Raw genomic sequence first — 18,786 nt, 5'->3', positions numbered from 1 at the left:
TATATTTTTGGTTGATGGACTATTCGCAGTCCAGCAAAGACAGTGAGGTGTTTAAAAACACCAGCAGTGCTGCTGTGTCTGATCCACTCATACCAGCACAACACACACTAACACACCACCATCGTGTCAGTGTCACTGCAGTGCTGAGAATGACCCACCACCTAAATAATACCTGCTCTGTGATGGTCCTGTGGGGGTCCAGACTATTGAAGAACAGCATGAAAACAGGTTAAAAAGTATGTAGAGAAACAGAAAATTAATAAAAAATTTTATTTATTTATTTCTGCTTCAGCCTTTGTTTTGCAATTTTTACATTAATAAATGTAGCTAATTAAAAAAAAAAAAATAAATAAATTATAAACCAATAAAAAAATGCCTCCGTCCCAATTTTATTTGAGTGTACTATGGGGAACAAATTCTAAATCTTTTTCTATTTAAAATCTACAATGAAGTTGTAAAAACACTAGAAATCTTTTTTTTTCTACTTTTGTCAGTTAAATAAAGATTCAAGAGAATTAACAAATCAGATTATTTTGTTGCATTTAACAAATAATCACAACTTCACTGTATTTTGTAATAGAAACACATTTAGAATTTAATGCCTGACAACCATTTATGCAACTTTCTCAAGGGCATTATGCAACAAAATCCGAAGACTGCCAAAACGGCATGTTTCTTTTAAATGTATAAATCTTTAACCATCAACAATCAGGAAAGAGGATCTTGACTTTATTGGCCACCCCTAATTTCTAGTATTTGCAAACTGGGTCGAGTGTCCATAAAAACTTTCTACTTCTTACACCAGACTTTTAGAAAACAACCAGTCCACCAGGGACAGGATCTTTACAGCTTTTACAACACAGCTTGCATTTGTTTTATTAAAATTTTTTGTCTGTGTCTTTCTTCTAAATCCTGGCGACTGCTTTGATTGATCAACAATAAAATATATAAAAGAATAATCTAAATAAAAGACAGATGTTTAAAGTAATATGTGACAAAATGCCTGTAAAACCTGTTTATTGTACTTTACCTTAACTTATCCGTTGTCTCATATCTACTGATATGTTGCAATGGAAAAAAAAATCACAGATTTCAAAAGTCAACATGTGTTTCTGGTTTCTCTGGCATTTTTGGTGGAGAAAAATACTGGCCAGAATTAATGAGAAAATAAATCTAGAAAAGAGACAAGCTACTGGATGGACCGTATGTGAACTGATCATTTATGTAGCACAAATCTCCACACATATCTCTTAAATTACATACAAATGCTCTTCTGGACTGCAAAAGGAGATAAATATGAAGAACAATACCATATTAAAGCAAGGTTGTGTAACTGTTTGTATAAAAAAAACTAAATACAGGGAACTGGAGCTTGACTGAGTTTTTTTATTTTTATTTTTTTATTTTTTATTTTTATTTTTTTTTGCCAATACCATCCCACTAAACAGTGCTGTTAGAAGTATTTCCCCTTATGTCGTTCTGATTATTTTTTAAAAATCATTTATCAAACACATTTGTTTCAGTTCTTAAATAACAGTCATCAGTCTATGATTTGTTACTCAAGCACCACTAAGTTATGTAACAGGACATTTAACCAAAGCTTGAGAACAAGTCCATCACTAAATGCCTCAAAGCATCACTAAGACCTGACCCCAGTGAAATTGAGAACAGGCCGTTCATGCTCGAAAGCCCTTCAATGTGGCTGAATTAAAGCAATTCTGAATAGAACTGTGGCCAAAATTCCTCCAAAGCAATGCGAACAATTAATCTCCAGTTACCAAAAACAATTACCTACAGAAGCTGCTTAAGGTGCAGCAACCGGTTTAATAATGATTAAACATTATTAATAATTAATAATAATTAAACCTTATTAATTAATTAATAATGTTTAATTAATAATTACTTAATAATTAAACAGTATTATTTTCCTCATGTTCAAATAGTTCTAAATGACATTTTGTATTAAGTCCTGTAGCTATTCAGTGTGACAATATGCAAAAAATAAGGAAATCATGAAGGGGCAAATAATGTTTTTAAGGCACTGTAGTGCTTTGATCGTACTCTCCAACCATTAAACATATTAAAATGAGTCTGCATAGCAAATATGAATAAGGACGACAAACTTTCTGCTCAGTATTGAAACTATGCAACAATATAATTAGATACATATTGAGATAAAGCAGAAGCACACTATGGACAGGAGGCTAATCACACATGAAGAAAACACATACCGACAATGGGGAAACCAGGACTGAGCTTAAACTCATGTCCATATAACCCTGGCATGATTGTGAAATGCTTCAATGTGTGTACGTTCATTTTTGGGATTTGGGTATTTTGGGATCTTTGAGATCTAGTCAGAGTTTATACATTTGCAAAATTCATAAATCACATTTCAGCCAATAGTAATGCAAACCATATTTTGTGCCACAGTACCTACTGGGTGAAAAGCATTTATTTTTATTAGTTATTGTGATGCCTGAAAAAGATGGGTATCAAAAAAGTGTAAAGTGCAAAAAAAAAGTGCAAAAATAGAAATTAAAAATTAAAAAATGCTAAACTTGACCTAAAAATATAACCAACCTGATGCTTTTAAAGGAAACATACGCACAAAAAGAGAGCGACATGCAGTGGAGCATTAGAAAAGGTTTCATAAATTAACCAGCGTGCAATCCTGTCTGTCTAACTGGCATAAAGGGTAACAATAATAAACCAAAAGAAATATATAAACCAAAAAAGTCTAAGTGACTTTGCATTAAAAAAAGAAAATTCCTTCCTTCTTCTTTCAAATTAATCAGATGGATTGATTTTTGTCCTTTTAAATTGCACATTTAAATATTTAAATACAATAAAAGAATTTATGCATTTAGAGATTGCCTGTTTGGTAAATTGTGTGTTGCATAATATTGCAACTATAGGCATCTGAATAGAGAAGAGGTTTGCTTTATAAACCAATGTGCAGTATGGTGGTGTGTCTTTGACAGTGCAAATATAATAAATAAAAAAAATATATAAAAATATATTTAAAAAAATATTCTTTATCTACATAGTGGGCATTTTTACAAAAGATAACATTACGCATCAGAATGATGTTTGATAAATCCGGTTGCAGTAGTGTCAGGGGTATTTGGCATGTGCTGATAAAACTGCTAACTTGAATGCATCTTTAACTTATTTTATTTTTTATGTGCAAACTTTGTGTGCATTCAAATAAAACAAATTCAAGGTAACACATTTTTCAGTACAAAACTAACAAATAAAGGATGCAAAAATTATGTTTATTATTACTATTATAATTATTAATAATAGCCAATATCAAAGTGTCAATTTATCCTATTAATTCTTACTCTACTGAAAAGATAAAAACAATAATTACCTATTATTTATGCCAAGATTTATACTGCTTCAGCCACCAGAATAAGGTTAGATCACAAGGTGGGCGCAATCACCTTATGTAAACTTGCCATGTGCTGATCAAGTGTTACCATGAATTTAGCTTTATTATTTAAATGTGAACAGCATTTTTACATAAATGTAACCAATAAACAAAATTGTGTTTTATTGGTTTATTTTTTCTGCAACAACTGTGTTATATCTGTGCTGGTATGGTTTATGCGCAAATTATGTAAACTGCAATTAAAGTAATATTAATAATAATAATATTAATAATAGATAATTTATACATTTAGCTTTTTATTTTTCCTTATTTGTTCCAGACAAAGAATACAAATAAATATGAACGAAAAATTAAGAGTAGCAGAGATCCAAGTCAGAATTTACATACATACACCATTAGGCTACTGACCGCACTGACCATCAGATTCGGGTGTTTTAAATCATCCAGGGCGCAGTCCGGTCGCGCATAACCAGCCTGACGCACCAAACAAGAATAAACAAAAGCAAAAAATAAAATGAAATAAAGTGACAGAGCAAATATGTATTATTTTTAAAGAAATAATGTATCGCATGCAGACCTAGTTTGCACGATGCATGGACTATGTATAAGACCCTTGGTCCTCCTGATCAGTATCACACCCAACACACCTGAGCAAATAAACAAACTCTATAATGAGTGTAATACAGAATGAGAATATTAAAATGAGCACAAGGGTTAAAGTTAATCCAGAATCAGGACCACTCTGGAGGTCAGGAGAACCACTGTGCAATGCATCAATGCGCAAAACAGAACCACACAGGTGGAGGGAAGATACAATAAAAGAGATAAAGTGCGCACCACTTACTTTTGACTTCTTCATAGGGAACGAGAGGATTAACTCCAATGTAAACGAAAGCCTACTTTATTTTACTTCGGCGGGCAGAAAAGGGCTTCTCTTCATCCCGTCTGCGCATATCCAAAATCATTATCAGTAGAATCCAACTCGGAGAGAAACACAGGGTAGGAATGAGGCTTGAACCGAAGTGAATGAAAGTCGGTTGTTATCCAGGGTTGCGCTTCATAACGCGATGTGACGCGCACAGACAGAGAGACTGGAGCGCTGAACGAATGCGTGAGTCCACACTGAACAACTGCGTGAGCGTGTCTTCGCGTGTGTCCGTGTGCGGGCGTGTTTGCATGCGCGTATCCGCTTTTATACCGCTGCTGTGTAGGAAGCCACGCCTATTCAAACACGACCACGCCCCGCCCAGGCTCACAGTGTCCGTCTGATTTCACAATCAGTGATTGATGCGATGGTTGATTTTCTGTGTAGTACTGCCATTGGTTTCAGTGCTTTTGCCCCATAGTGAGTGAATAAACATGAACGGTGCATCACCAGGATTCTCTCAGGGAGCCACTCCCCTCCTGAATTTCCTCTCCAGTCAACATCTGATCCAGCTTATGAAGACCCTAATATTAAGCTAATGATGCCAAGTTCACACTAGGGCGGCACGGTGGCTTAGTAGGTAACACTGTCACCTCACAGCAAGAAGGTCCTGGGTTCGATCCCCAGGCGGGGCGGTCCTGGTCCTTTCTGTGCGGAGTTTGCATGTTCTCCCCGTGTCCGCGTGGGTTTCCTCCGGGTGCTCCGGTTTCCTCCCACAATCCAAAAAAAACATGCCACCAGGCTAATTGGAAACACTGAATTGTCCTATAGATACCTACCCGCTAGATGCACAAACCAGTGCATTGTAGTGCCGGTCCCAAGCCCAGATAAAATATGGAGGGTTGTGTCAGGAAGGGCATCCGGTGTAAAAATTGTGCCAAATCAATGCGGATCATGATCCACCGAGAGCCGACCCCGCAACCGAGCGGGACAAAGGCCGAGGAAGAAGAAGAAGATGCCAAGTTCACACTACACGACTTTCCAAGTCGTCAGGTTGCTGTACAGTTCACACTACACGACTGGATCTCTCGTAATCGGGAGTCTTTCAAGTTGGTGTGGCTTTCACACTTCACGACTGATTGGCTTTCACACTACACCATCTATCACCAACTGGAATCACAGGCGAGCTTCCCTGGTCTCCCAAATTACATTTTGTCACGAAAAAACAAACGAGAAGTGACGAGGGGTTTAATGATACTACGTCAAAAACTACACGTCAAGAAGTAGCAAACGATCAAAGTTTGTGGGCTGATGTGCAGCATAAAAACAAGTAGGAAAATAGAAACAGCAGTGATTGTTCTATAGTGAGTTGGATGTTAATAAATATTTTTTTCAATGCAACGTTGGTATTATGTTTTGAAGAGAATAATAAGGTCAGAAATACTGTAAAACATGTGTGTGCCGGGGCCGCTCAGGTGGTGCAGCGGTAAAAACACACGCTGGAACCAGAGCTGGGATCTTGAATACATTGTATTGAATCTCAGCTCTGCCTACCGGCTAAGGCTGAGCCGCCACTTGAACAACGATTGGCCTGTTGTTCAGACATGGGCGGGACTAAGCCAGATGGGGTCTCTCTCTCATGACTGGTGCAATTACGACCTCTGCTGGCTGTTTGATGACGCCTGGACAGAGATGAGAAAAGAGTGCTCTCAGGGTGTGTCCTCTCCGTACACAACGCTGAGCTGCACTGCACTCGTCAAAGTGCGGGTGATAAAACGTGTGTGCCGATGTATTCTGATATAAGCTATATTATGCCCCACGCTTTACAACTCCTCCCCTGCGTTTCCCCTCACACCGTATCTTGCGTTCTCACTGGCTGTTCGACATAGCACTCATTGCCAGTTGGGCAACTCAGATCCAGATATTTGACAAGCTAGATATCTCTCTTCGGTCGCCGAGCGCCGCTCGGATCAAGTTGTTGAGCAGTTCACACATAGCGATTGAGAGCCGAGTTTCGATCGCCGAGCGAACGCCGAGTTGCTCCCAAGCCGGCTAATCAAGTCTCTAGTCTAATCTGGTCGGTACCAGTCGGTGAGCAAAAATCTGGGCAAAAATTGTGTAGTTTGAACTAGGCATTAGCTGCAATAGATGGGTAAAGGTTTCATAAATGATCTTTTCAAAGAGCACATACCATGAGAAAAGCCATGACCTTAGGGGCGTGATGTGTCCAGCACATCCCGGAAACACCAGGAATACATGTTCTCTCATTTAGATAAAGATGTGCCATGTGCACTTTATCTCATGGAGCCACTCAAGCGCAGTTTTACTCCCCACCTAGTTTTCTCTCCAGTCAACATCTGATCCAGCTTATTAAGCTAATCAGCTGTACCAGGTTGGTACAAGTTTCATTAATCCCATTTTCTAAGACCACATACCAAGTAAAATATTCATTTTTACTAATGGCGCCATTCTGGACAGGGACGTGATATGTCTAGCACATCCCGGAAACACCAGGAATACATTTAAATGGCATCACATGCTCTCTCATTTACTCACAACCAGAGGCAATTAAGCTAAGTGTGTCTTAATTAAGCCTAACCTTCTGTATGTTTATGGGAAAAAAAAAAAAAAAAAAAAAAAAAAGAAACCCATACCAGAACTGGGGTAACATGCATTGGGAGAACTCTTACAGGTAAAATTCAAATCTTGGCCCCAGGACCCAATCTTTTAGCTGTGCCACTGTGTGTAGATAAAGATGTACATTGTGCATTTTATATCAGGGAGCCACTTAAGTGCAGTTTCATTACCCACCTAGTTTCCTCTCCAGTCAACATCTGATCCAGCTTATGAAGGCCTTAATATTAAACTAATCAGGTGGGTAAAAGTTGCATCCATGTCTTTAGTTGAAGCAGTGACAAGTGGTTTATTTAGGGGTCTGACCTATCAGTGTGGCTATAGTTTCAAATTTTTGCCATCTTTTTATGATGGACTAAACATTGCAGATTTTCACCACCAGTTACTGTCTGTGAGGAGTTTTGCATACGCACCACAGGTGACTTTTCTCTAGTTACTTTGGTTTCCTTCCACCAGCAATAAACATGCCAGTAGATGGACTGTCTGCTTAATTATGCCTTTTTTTGTAGGTAAACAAAGGAACTCAGTGAGAGCAAGTGAGGCTCTGTGATGAACTGTTTCAGACATACTGTGACCCAATCACTGCGACTGAGACTGAATAAATGATTCAATAAAAAGATTCCTGATTTTTCTCTGATGTGTTTACTGCATATCGCAGCTTCTTTGGAAGCTGGGGTGAGAGCACAGGGACATCCATTGCACGGAGCTCCTACAGCCGAGAGGGTTAAGGGTCTTGCTCAAGGGCCCAGTATTGGCTGCATGGCCTTTTATAAAAGATATAGTAATAGTAAAGTTTTATTTTATTAACTATAACAATAACTAAAATCAAATAATAAAAAAAAAATTGTAAGATCAGATCAGTATGGTAGAGATTGTTCAAAGACAAAAAAATAATGTAAAAACACTAGGAAATCTCCTAGAGCTGAGAGGGTTAAGGACCTTGCTCAAGGGCCCAGTATTGGCTGCATGGCCTTTATATATATATGGCCTTTATATATATATATATATATATATATACAGTGTATCACAAAAGTGAGTACACCCCTCACATTTCTGCAAATATTTTATTATATCTTTTCATGGGACAACACTATAGAAATAAAACTTGGATATAACTTAGAGTAGTCAGTGTACAACTTGTATAGCAGTGTAGATTTACTGTCTTCTGAAAATAACTCAACACACAACCATTAATGTCTAAATGGCTGGCAACATAAGTGAGTACACCCCACAGTGAACATGTCCAAATTGTGCCCAAAGTGTCAATATTTTGTGTGACCACCATTATTATCCAGCACTGCCTTAACCCTCCTGGGCATGGAATTCACCAGAGCTGCACAGGTTGCTACTGGAATCCTCTTCCACTCCTCCATGATGACATCACGGAGCTGGTGGATGTTAGACACCTTGAACTCCTCCACCTTCCACTTGAGGATGCGCCACAGGTGCTCAATTGGGTTTAGTCCATCACCTTTACCTTCAGCTTCCTCAGCAAGGCAGTTGTCATCTTGGAGGTTGTGTTTGGGGTCGTTATCCAGTTTTCGAAGGGAGGGGATCATGCTCTGTTTCAGAATGTCACAGTACATGTTGGAATTCATGTTTCCCTCAATGAACTGCAGCTCCCCAGTGCCAGCAACACTCATGCAGCCCCAGACCATGATGCTACCACCACCATGCTTGACTATAGGCAAGATACAGTTGTCTTGGTACTTCTCACCAGGGCGCCGCCACACATGCTGGACACCATCTGAGCCAAACAAGTTTATCTTGGTCTCGTCAGACCACAGGGCATTCCAGTAATCCATGTTCTTGGACTGCTTGTCTTCAGCAAACTGTTTGCTGGCTTTCTTGTGCGTCAGCTTCCTTCTGGGATGACGACCATGCAGACCGAGTTGATGCAGTGTGCGGCGTATGGTCTGAGCACTGACAGGCTGACCTCCCATGTCTTCAACCTCTGCACTCATGTGTCTATTTTTTAAAGCCAACCTCTGGATATGACGCCGAACACGTGGACTCAACTTCTTTGGTTGACCCTGGCGAAGCCTGTTCCGAGTGGAACCTGTCCTGGAAAACCGCTGTATGACCTTGGCCACCATGCTGTAGCTCAGTTTCAGGGTGTTAGCAATCTTCTTATAGCCCAGGCCATCTTTGTGGAGAGCAACAATTCTATTTCTCACATCCTCAGAGAGTTCTTTGCCATGAGGTGCCATGTTGAATATCCAGTGGCCAGTATCAGAGAATTGTACCCAAAACACCAAATTTAACAGCCCTGCTCCCCATTTACACCTGGGACCTTGACACATGACACCAGGGAGGGACAACGACACATTTGGGCACAATTTGGACATGTTCACTGTGGGGTGTACTCACTTATGTTGCCAGCTATTTAGACATTAATGGCTGTGTGTTGAGTTATTTTCAGAAGACAGTAAATCTACACTGCTATACAAGCTGTACACTGACTACTCTAAGTTATATCCAAGTTTCATGTCTATAGTGTTGTCCCATGAAAAGATATAATGAAATATTTGCAGAAATGTGAGGGGTGTACTCACTTTTGTGATACACTGTATATATAATATTATATATATATATATACAGTATATATATATAATTATATTATATAATTATATATATTATGTTATATACTGTATATATATATATATATATATTAAATTTTCAGACAACAAATATAATACAGTAAACATCCAAAGAACCAAACCCAGACTTACAAACATTACAACTATGTAACAGAGAGAAGAAGAAAAAAAAAATGCTACAAAATAGTAATTATAAAAGAGAGGGAAGATGTATAATCAAATAATAAATAAATAAGTTATTTTAAAAAAAAAAGAAAAAAAGGCTACAAAATAGTAATTATAAAAGAGAGGGAAGATGTATAATCATATAAATAAATAAGTAAGTTATTTAAAAAAAAGGGGGGGGGGGGGGGGGGGGGGGGTTAGGACGTAAGTTACCCGAGCACTCCGAAGGAAGCCGTGGAAGGGATTTGAAGAATGTTATGAATGTTATGAAGCACCTATAAAAGTTGTCTGTTGAACCCAGACTAAACTTTATTTTCTCGAGGTGCAAAAAAAAACACAATATCCTTCAGCCAGAGTGAAAAATTTGACTTCCAACTAATAAGTATTCGTCTTCTTGCCAGCAGGAGAGAAAGGCTACATGGCCTTTAAAAATAAAATAGAGTAATAGTAAAGTTTTCTTTTATTAACTATAACAATAACTAAAATCAACTAAAAATAAAAATAGTGAAATTATATACCTTTAGAGATTGTTCAAAGACAAAAAAATAATGTAAAAACACAGAGAAATCTCCTAAAACTGAAAGGTTTAAGGGCCTTGCTCAAGGGCCCAACAGTGGCTGCATGGCAGAGTCGGGATTCTAACTCACAACTTCCCTGTTAATAGCCTACAGCTCTACCCACTAGGCTACCACTGTATTAGGAGGAAAAAAAGGTGAAAACGATCATCTGGTTCAAATCATCCCATTCAGCACAGAACCAGCTGTAGTTCATGTAAACGATTGCTTTTCTTAATATGATTAACAGAATAATGATCGCTTTCTTTATTTTATCAGGCAGATCTTGTTCAAACAAAAAATAAACATGAAGGGAAGATTTAAGTGTTTGGGCAGATTTAATTACATGACTGACATGATTTGTATTACAATGCTCTTAGTGAAAGTACTAATTCCACTACATTTTTCCTAAGGGTTTGAAAGATTTAGGATGTTTAGTGAGAGAGAGTGAGAGAGAGGCCTGTAGTGTAGAAAAAGCCTGTTTCCAAAAAATACAGTCGATGACAGTGTGAGAAAACAGAACAGTTGCTTTTGGAAATGGGACAGCAATGGCAAGGCTTTGTGTCCAGCTGAACAAGTCTAGAAAAAAGAGCTCTTTGTGAAGCTGATCATGTTTGGACTGTTTTATGTGCAGCAGCGGAAATGAAATTGACTAAATGAGTTTGTCTTACTTCATCATTTTTAATTGATCAGTTTTTTTTCCATGTAATGTTCTTACTCCATCAACATTTTATTACACTACAAAGCTAAAAGTTTGTGGACTGTTAAGTTCAGGTGTTTCAGTCACACCCATTTAATTATACAACCCCAAATCAGAAAAAGTTGGTACAGTATGGAAAATGCAAATAATAAAAAAACAGGGTTTCTTACATTTACTTTGAATTTTATTTGATTGCAGACAGGATGAAATATTTCATGTTTTATCTGCCCAACTTTATTTCATTTATTAATAAACATCCATTTCTGCATTTCAGGCCTACAACACATTCCAAAAAAAGTTGGGACAGTAAAGCATTTAACACTTTGTAATGTTGCCATTCCTTTTCATCACACTTAAAAGACATTTTTGTTACCGAGGATTCAAGGTGATTCAGTGTTTCAGCTTTTATTTTGTCCCATTCTTCCTGCAAACACGTTTTAGGATGTGCAACAGTACAGGGTCGTTGTCGCATTTTTCTGTTCAGAATTCTCCACACATTCTCTATTGGGGACAGGTCAGGACTGCAGGCAGGCCAGTCCAGTACCCGTACTCTCTTCTTCCACAGCCATGCCTTTGTAATGTGTGCAGCATGTGGTTTTGCATTGTCTTGTTGAAACATGCATGGACGTCCCTGGAAAAGATGACGTCTTGAAGGCAGCACATGTTGCTCTAAGATCTCAATGTACTTTTCTGCATTAATGCTGCCATCACAGAAGTGTAAATGACCTTTGCCAAGGGCACTGACAACGCCCCATATCATGACAAACCCTGGCTTTTGGACTTATTGCTGATAACAGTCTGGATGGTCTTTTTTGTCTTTGGTCCACTGTATGATGGTCCATCCTAAATGCCTCCGAACCCAGAGATGTCGACGCCGCTTCTGGACATGGTTAACATAAGGCCTCTTCTTTGCACAGTAAAGTGCTTCTATATGGTAAGTGGAGCTGATAAAATGGACAGTGAGTGTAGAAACAAGGAGGTGGTTTTAATGTTATGGCTGATCAGTGTAAATTAAGATATACTAAGAACCCTGAATTCTGAGTATTTACTGTGTGAAGTACTGTGTGTGCACATAAATCAGTTAACATTCGGTCTGTTTCTGGATATTCTCCATCACCCAAAAACAGAACATTTCCCACACAGACACAGACGCAAATAACTTTTTCATTACTTTTAGGTTTTATTTTCCTTACACCGTATTATGCATTTTCACACAGTGGTTTTGATTTAATTCAGGTGGGAGGAAACCGCCGTATTCACAATGGGAGAAATACCAAATTTTCCCACAGTAACCACACACACTGACGTTGTAAGAACATGTGAAAGTAATCACAGACAGTGATGTAAAGCGAGAATTGAAGCCAGGTCTTTAGGGTCCATGTTTCTATATGGCACCCAATTAATCAGCTGTGCTACTGTGCAACACTATCAGTATGATAAAGATTGTCCAAAAACAAAAAATGTCAAAAGCACTTCAAATTCATATTGATGTCATATTGAAAGAAATGTAGCATACAAGGCCATCGTATTCGTCATAAATAAGGGGATGAAAACATGCACCCATGTTATTAAGGAACATATTTACCATCAAATGTTTGAGTAAATTTACTTAATGTTTTTCCTGTTCCAAAATAGGTGATAAAAAAATAAAGCTTTTAGTTGAATCCCAGACTGTGACTTATCTAATCAAGAAATGAGCATATTATAACCACAATAGAATTACCTAAACTGAATCAAAATGGGATATTCTGCTGGCACACCAGCGCCGAGATTCGGCGTTGCCACTGGTCGGCTGGGTGCCATCTAGCGGGCATGATCGGCAGTGCATTCAGAGAGGTAAGATCGGACTATGTGGGCAGGGTCTTCAAAACACTGTGTAAGGACCCTGATTGGTGGATAGATGTCCCTGTGCAGAGTGCATGGGTGGAAAAGGGTTCCGTTAAGGGCTGCGTGCGGGTCGGAGGAGGCGTGAGCAGCAATGTACCCTCCTCAACAAATTAGAGGGATGGCAATGGAAAGGTTAAGTTTGAGGAAGTTGAGGTGACGAAAGTAATTGAGAGGTCGAGTGTACAAAGTCATGGAGAGTATGGTAGAGAGGTGAAGAAGAGTGTGCCACCATGGTAAGTGGATGGGGCAGAGTGGCAGGAGTGATTTGAAATAAAAGGGTTTCTGGTTGAAAAGGATAGTTTACAAGACAGTAGTGAAGCTGCTATAATGTTTGACTTGGAGGCAGTGGTACTGACTAAAATACATTAATCAGTGATCTACACTGATCAGCCATAACATTAAAACCACCTCCTTGTTTCTACACTCACTGTCCATTTTATCAGCTCCACTTACCATATAGAAGCACTTTGTAGTTCTACAATTAGACTGTAGTCCATCTCTTTCTCTATATGCTTTGTTAGCCCCCTTTCATGCTGTTCTTCAATGGTCAGGACCCCTACAGGAGCACTACAGAGTAGGTATTATTTGGGTGGTGGATCATCCTCAGCACTGCAGTGACACTTAGTGTGTTAGTGTGTGTTGTGCTGGTATGAGTGGATAAGACACAGCAGCACTGATGGAGTTTTTAAACACCTCACTGTCACTGCTGGACTGAGAATAGTCCACCAACCAAAAATATCCAGCCAACAGCGCCCCGTGACCACTGATGAAGGTCTAGAAGATGACCAACTCAAACAGCAGCAATAGATGAGCGATCGTCTCTGACTTTACATCTACAAGGTGGACCAACTAGGTAGGAGTGTCTAATAGAGTGGACAGTGAGTGGACACGGTATTTAAAAACTCCACTCATACGTACCAGCACAACACACACTAACACACCACCACCATGTCAGTGTCACTGCAGTGCTGAGAATGATCCACCACCCAAATAATACCTACTCTGTGGTGGTCCTGGAAGAGTCCTGACCATTACAGAACAAGGTGAAAGCAGGCTTAAAAAGTATGTAGAGAAATAGATGGACTACAGTCAGTACGTGTAGAACTACAAAGTGCTTGTATATGGTAAGTAGAGCTGATAAAATGGTGGTTTTAATGTTATGGTTGATCAGTGTAAGCAGATATTTTGTTTTATAGGGTGGAGGGTTTATAAACTAATAACTTCTCCCTACATTTCATGCAACACATAAAACTTTAGTCAATTTACCGACAATTATTTATTTTGATTGTAGATGTCTCCACCCTGCGATTTTTATGAATATAGTCAGATAAGGGAGTGACATAATAATTAATCACTGTAGTCAGTGTGAAAAAATACTTTCACATTTTCTGAGCTTATCAGACTGTAAATGAATGACAAACGAATTTCTTTGAATGTGAAGACAAACTGAATACAGAAAATTATAACATTTCTTTCCCACCAAATGTTCAGTATATCATGCCTTGGTAAATCTTATACATGCAATTCATTTATCTTCGATCATCAAATACCAGAAACCTTTTTATTTATTGTCAGGGATGTGGTAGGTCAAAAGTTTATCTTAGAAACATTGAGCCTGAGGCTGGAGTACATCCTTGACAGGTCACACCTCAGTCATGTGTAGAGCTAATCCATCTCTTGCCATGTTCTTGGAAAGTGGGAGGAACAGGAGTACCTGGAGACACCCATGCAGCTACAAGTCGAGTTTAAAATTATGCAAGTTGTTATTTAAGTTTATATTTTGTTTGTTTCTGGGGTGATACCGTTACAGGTGTGTTATATTTTTTAAAGATTTTAATATTTTTAAATTCTATGGCATGGTGGGTAGCACTGTCGCCTCACAACAAGAAGGTCCTGGGTTCGATCCCCAGGCGGGGCGGTCCGGGTCCTTTCTGTGTGGAGTTTGCATGTTCTCCCCGTGTCTGCGTGGGTTTCCTTTGGGAGCTCCGGTTTCCTCCCACAGTCCAAAAACATGCAGTCAGGTTAATTGGAGACACTGAATTGCCCTATAGGTGAGTGGGTGTATGTGTGTGTGTCTGCCCTGCGATAGACTGGTGCCCCGTCCTGGGTGTTACTGTGTGCCTTGCGCCCATTGAAAAGCTGGGATAGGCCACATATTATACAGTATATATATATTATAGATATATCATGCAGCAAGTGAATATTTTATCCTCAAAGTTGATGTGTTAGAAGCAGGAAAAATGATCAAGCATGAGGATTTGAGCGAGTCTGACAAGGGCCAAATTGTGATGGCTAGACGACTGGGTCAGAGCATCTCCAAGACTGCAGCTCTTGTGGGGTGTTCCCGGTCTGCAGTGGTCAGTATCTATCAAAAGTGGTCCAAGAAAGGAACAGCGGTGAACCATGACAGGGTCATGGATGGCCAAGGCTCATTAATGCACGTGGGGAGCGCAGGCTGGTGCGATCCAACTGTCGAGCACAGGGCTGGGCTATTTTGGCAGCAAAAGTGGGACCAACACAATATTAGGAAGGTGGTCATAATGTTATTCCTGATCTGTGTACTTTTTATTACTTTGATTTTCAGTTCAGCAGTGACAGTGAGGTGTTTAAAAACTCAATCAGCATTGCTGTGTCTGATCCACTCATAACAGCACAACACACACTAACACACCACCACCATGTCAGTGTCACTGCAGTGCTGAGAATGATCCACCACCTAAATAATACCTGCTCTGTGGTGGTCCTGTGGGGGTCCTGACCATTAAAGAACAGCATGAAAGGGGGCTAACAAAGCATGCAGATGGACTACAGTCGGTAATTGTAGAACTACAAAGTGGAGCTGATAAAATGGACAGTGAGTGTAGAATCAAGGGGATGGTTTTAATTTTATGGCTGATCTGACATGCAAATACAGGATGTTTCTTTAATATTAAATAACATGAAACTCTCAGATGACATTTATGTTCCGATCAATAGCTCAGTACCTGCTGAGTCACCACTGCCCTTATTTTTTTTATACCCATAATGCAGTTCAGCAAAATAGCCAGGTTTTCCCTTCCCTCTCCAAGGACCACATACTGTACTTGACTCAAACAAGAAGCAGTTTATGGACTTTGTACTTGAACCGTAGAGCTGTTAATTTGAGCCTTGAGAGTATTTGGCCTCACTACAACAACAAATGGGTTCTGGGTTCTGGGTTCTGGCAAAAACAGGTACTTTGTTCGAATCTTTGTCAACTGCTTTGTCCTAAATGCCCAATAAACAAAAGCTACAGGGAGAAGTTCACTATGAACATGCTGACAGTAAACTGCAGTGCGTCACACACTCTCACACACATCCAGTCTACCTGCTGCCAAGGTTTTAAAGATTGAAGGGAAACTCGAAGGACCCAGATGAAACTTGAACATGGTGAGACTTGTTCTGAGGTGTGGCACCTGTGGTACCTGCTGCTGTGATAATATGCTAGTGTGTGTTGTTCTGGTACGAATGCAGGTGCACCAGTGTTGTTGGGATATTAAATACTGTTTAAACTTACCGTTGGCACTTGATGTAGGTGTACAGTTAGAGAGTAAAGATGTATTATTTTGATGTATTCATGCACAGTGTGTGTTAAACTTTCTCTAGTCTTTTATCAGTGGACATTTTCTGATCACAGGACACTGGATTTACAGGATTTATACTGATCAGGCATAACATTATGACAACTTTCCTAATATTGTGTTGGTCCCTTATTTTCTGCCAAAACAGCCCTGCAACAATGCACTGTGTATTCTGACACCTTTCTATCAGAACCAGCATTAACTTCTTCAGCAATTTGAGCTACAGTAGCTCGTCTGTTGGATCGGACCCCACGAACCAGCCTTCACTCCCCTCGTGCACCAATGAGCCTGGGCCGCCCATGTCGCTGGTTTACCACTGTTCCTTCCTTGGACCACTTTTGATAGATACTGACCACTGCAGACCGGGAACACCCAACAAAAGCTGCAGTTTTGGAGATGATCTGACCCAGTCGTCTAGACATCACAATTTGGCCCTTGTAAAATGTTCACTTGCTGCCTAATATATCCCACCCAATAACAGGTGCCGTGATGAAGAGATAATCAGTGTTATTAACTTCACCTGTCAGTAGTCATAATATTATGCCTAGTCGGTGTACATATGTGGTTGGAGCGCTATTGTACTCCTGGTATTGACAGTAAGGGGTTTAAAATCCCAACACTGCTGCACTTGATACATTTAAACCAGTACAACACAGACTATCATGTTATTACTATCATAAAATGTACATTCTAATGAAAAGTACAAACAATTTTGCATTTTCTCCCTTTCTCTCCCGATTTGTAGCGCGTCCAATTTTTACCCAATAGCGTTATGCTTCCTCTCTACTGGTGCTGACCCCCACCCCGATTGAGGAGAGCGAACTGACACACGCTCCATCTGAAACATGTGCAGTAGCCGACTGCATGTTTTCACGTGCACGAGGCGAGTTTATATGCGGGTCAGCCTTGTGCACGGAGAGCCACACCCTGATCAACATTATTTCTCTACTCTGTACGGACGCCATCAATCAGCCAGCAGAGGTCATAATTGCATCAGTTATGAGGTCCCTATTCGACTTCCTCCCTGGATGAAGAACAGCCAAACGTTGTTCATATAGCCGCCCAGCCCAGCCGGATGGCAAAGCTGAGATTCGATATGATGTATTCGAAATCCCAGCTCTGGTGTGCTAGCATATTTTACCCCTGCGCCACCTGAGCGGCTGCACAATGTTTGTTTGTTTGTTTGTTTATTAGGATTTTAATGTCATGTTTTACACTTTGGCTACATTCATGACAGGAACGGTAGTTACTCATTACTCAAGATTCATCAGTTCACAAGGTTATATCGAACACAGTCTTGGACAATTTAATGTCTCCAATTCACCTCACTTGCATGTCTTTGGACTGTGGGAGGAAACCGGAGCACCCGGAGTAAACCCACGCAGACACGGGGAGAACATGCAAACTCCACACAGAAAGGACCCGGACCGCCCGATCTGGGGATGAAACCCGGGACCTTCTTGCTGTGAGGCGGCAGTGCTACCCACTTAGCCACCGTGCCACCCCGGCTGCACAATGACATCGTAAAAACATAAATCTTGTACAATACAGGTACTTGTTTAGCACAGCTAAATCAAGCCATAGCCTAGTGGTTAAGGCACAGGACTAGTAATCCAAAGGTTGCTGGTTCAAGCCCCACCACTGCTAGGTTGCTGCTGTTGGGGCCTTGAGCAAGGCCCTTAACCCTCAGTTGCTCAGATTGTATACTGTAACTGTAAGTCGCTTTGGATAAAGGCGTCTGCTAAATGCCGAAAATGTCAATGTAAATGTAAATGAACCCATCACCTTTATTGTCTTTTCATTAGCATTTTTCCAGTAACCTCTTTCTGTACGTGTGATCTTCATTTTTTTTATTCTACAAAAACATGTCCATGTTGTGATTGGAATTACACACCCGCTTCATCTGGAGGACTTTCTGACCCTCTTAACCTAACTTCCGTGTGTTTATATGCTGAGCAAACATATTAAGGGCTCACGTTGCAATCACGGTCTAGGTGAAGCGGAAAAAGGAGTCTGAAAAGAAAACTTGGCTGCAGTTTTTCTGCTGCTAAGTGTATCCTTAATTTGGGTGAGTATCTACTCCACATTAATGTAACCTGTAACCTGTAAATGCTATCTTGTTTCATGTTTTTGGCATGACTGTGGCTTTTTAGGCTGCCTCCGACTTCAGATACACTTCACTGTGTACCGCACGTTAACATTTACCATGATATTATATATAAATATATAAACTGGCTTAATTTTTTAAAATGTATGCCAAAAAATAACATAATCTTTATATATATATATATTTATATATAAATATATATTTTTTCTTTAAGCATTTTCTCCCTTTTTAGCGCGTCCAATTGCCTGATTGCGTCATGCTTCCTCTCCACCAATGCC

At 39.7% G+C, this 18,786-nt stretch overlaps 1 protein-coding gene across 2 annotated transcripts in view; it reads right to left on the bottom strand.

Annotated features, from left to right (window-relative positions):
* The window catches only part of kitlga (kit ligand a), a 78,465-nt gene extending 73,917 nt beyond the window's left edge, over window positions 1-4,548 (bottom strand). For both annotated transcript variants that reach the window (XM_063000085.1, XM_063000086.1), the window contains exon 1: window positions 4,242-4,548. In XM_063000085.1, the coding sequence (XP_062856155.1) occupies window positions 4,242-4,256 (15 nt within the window). In that variant the 5' untranslated portion in view covers window positions 4,257-4,548. The remainder of the gene's footprint in view (window positions 1-4,241) is intronic.
* Between the last annotated feature and the right edge of the window lie 14,238 nt (window positions 4,549-18,786).

The sequence above is a fragment of the Trichomycterus rosablanca genome, chromosome 8 (assembly GCF_030014385.1).
Source record: "Trichomycterus rosablanca isolate fTriRos1 chromosome 8, fTriRos1.hap1, whole genome shotgun sequence".
NCBI classification, from domain to species: Eukaryota; Metazoa; Chordata; class Actinopteri; order Siluriformes; family Trichomycteridae; genus Trichomycterus; species Trichomycterus rosablanca.
Note: the sequence above shows the minus strand (reverse complement) of the source record. Positions and strands in the feature narration are given on the sequence as shown.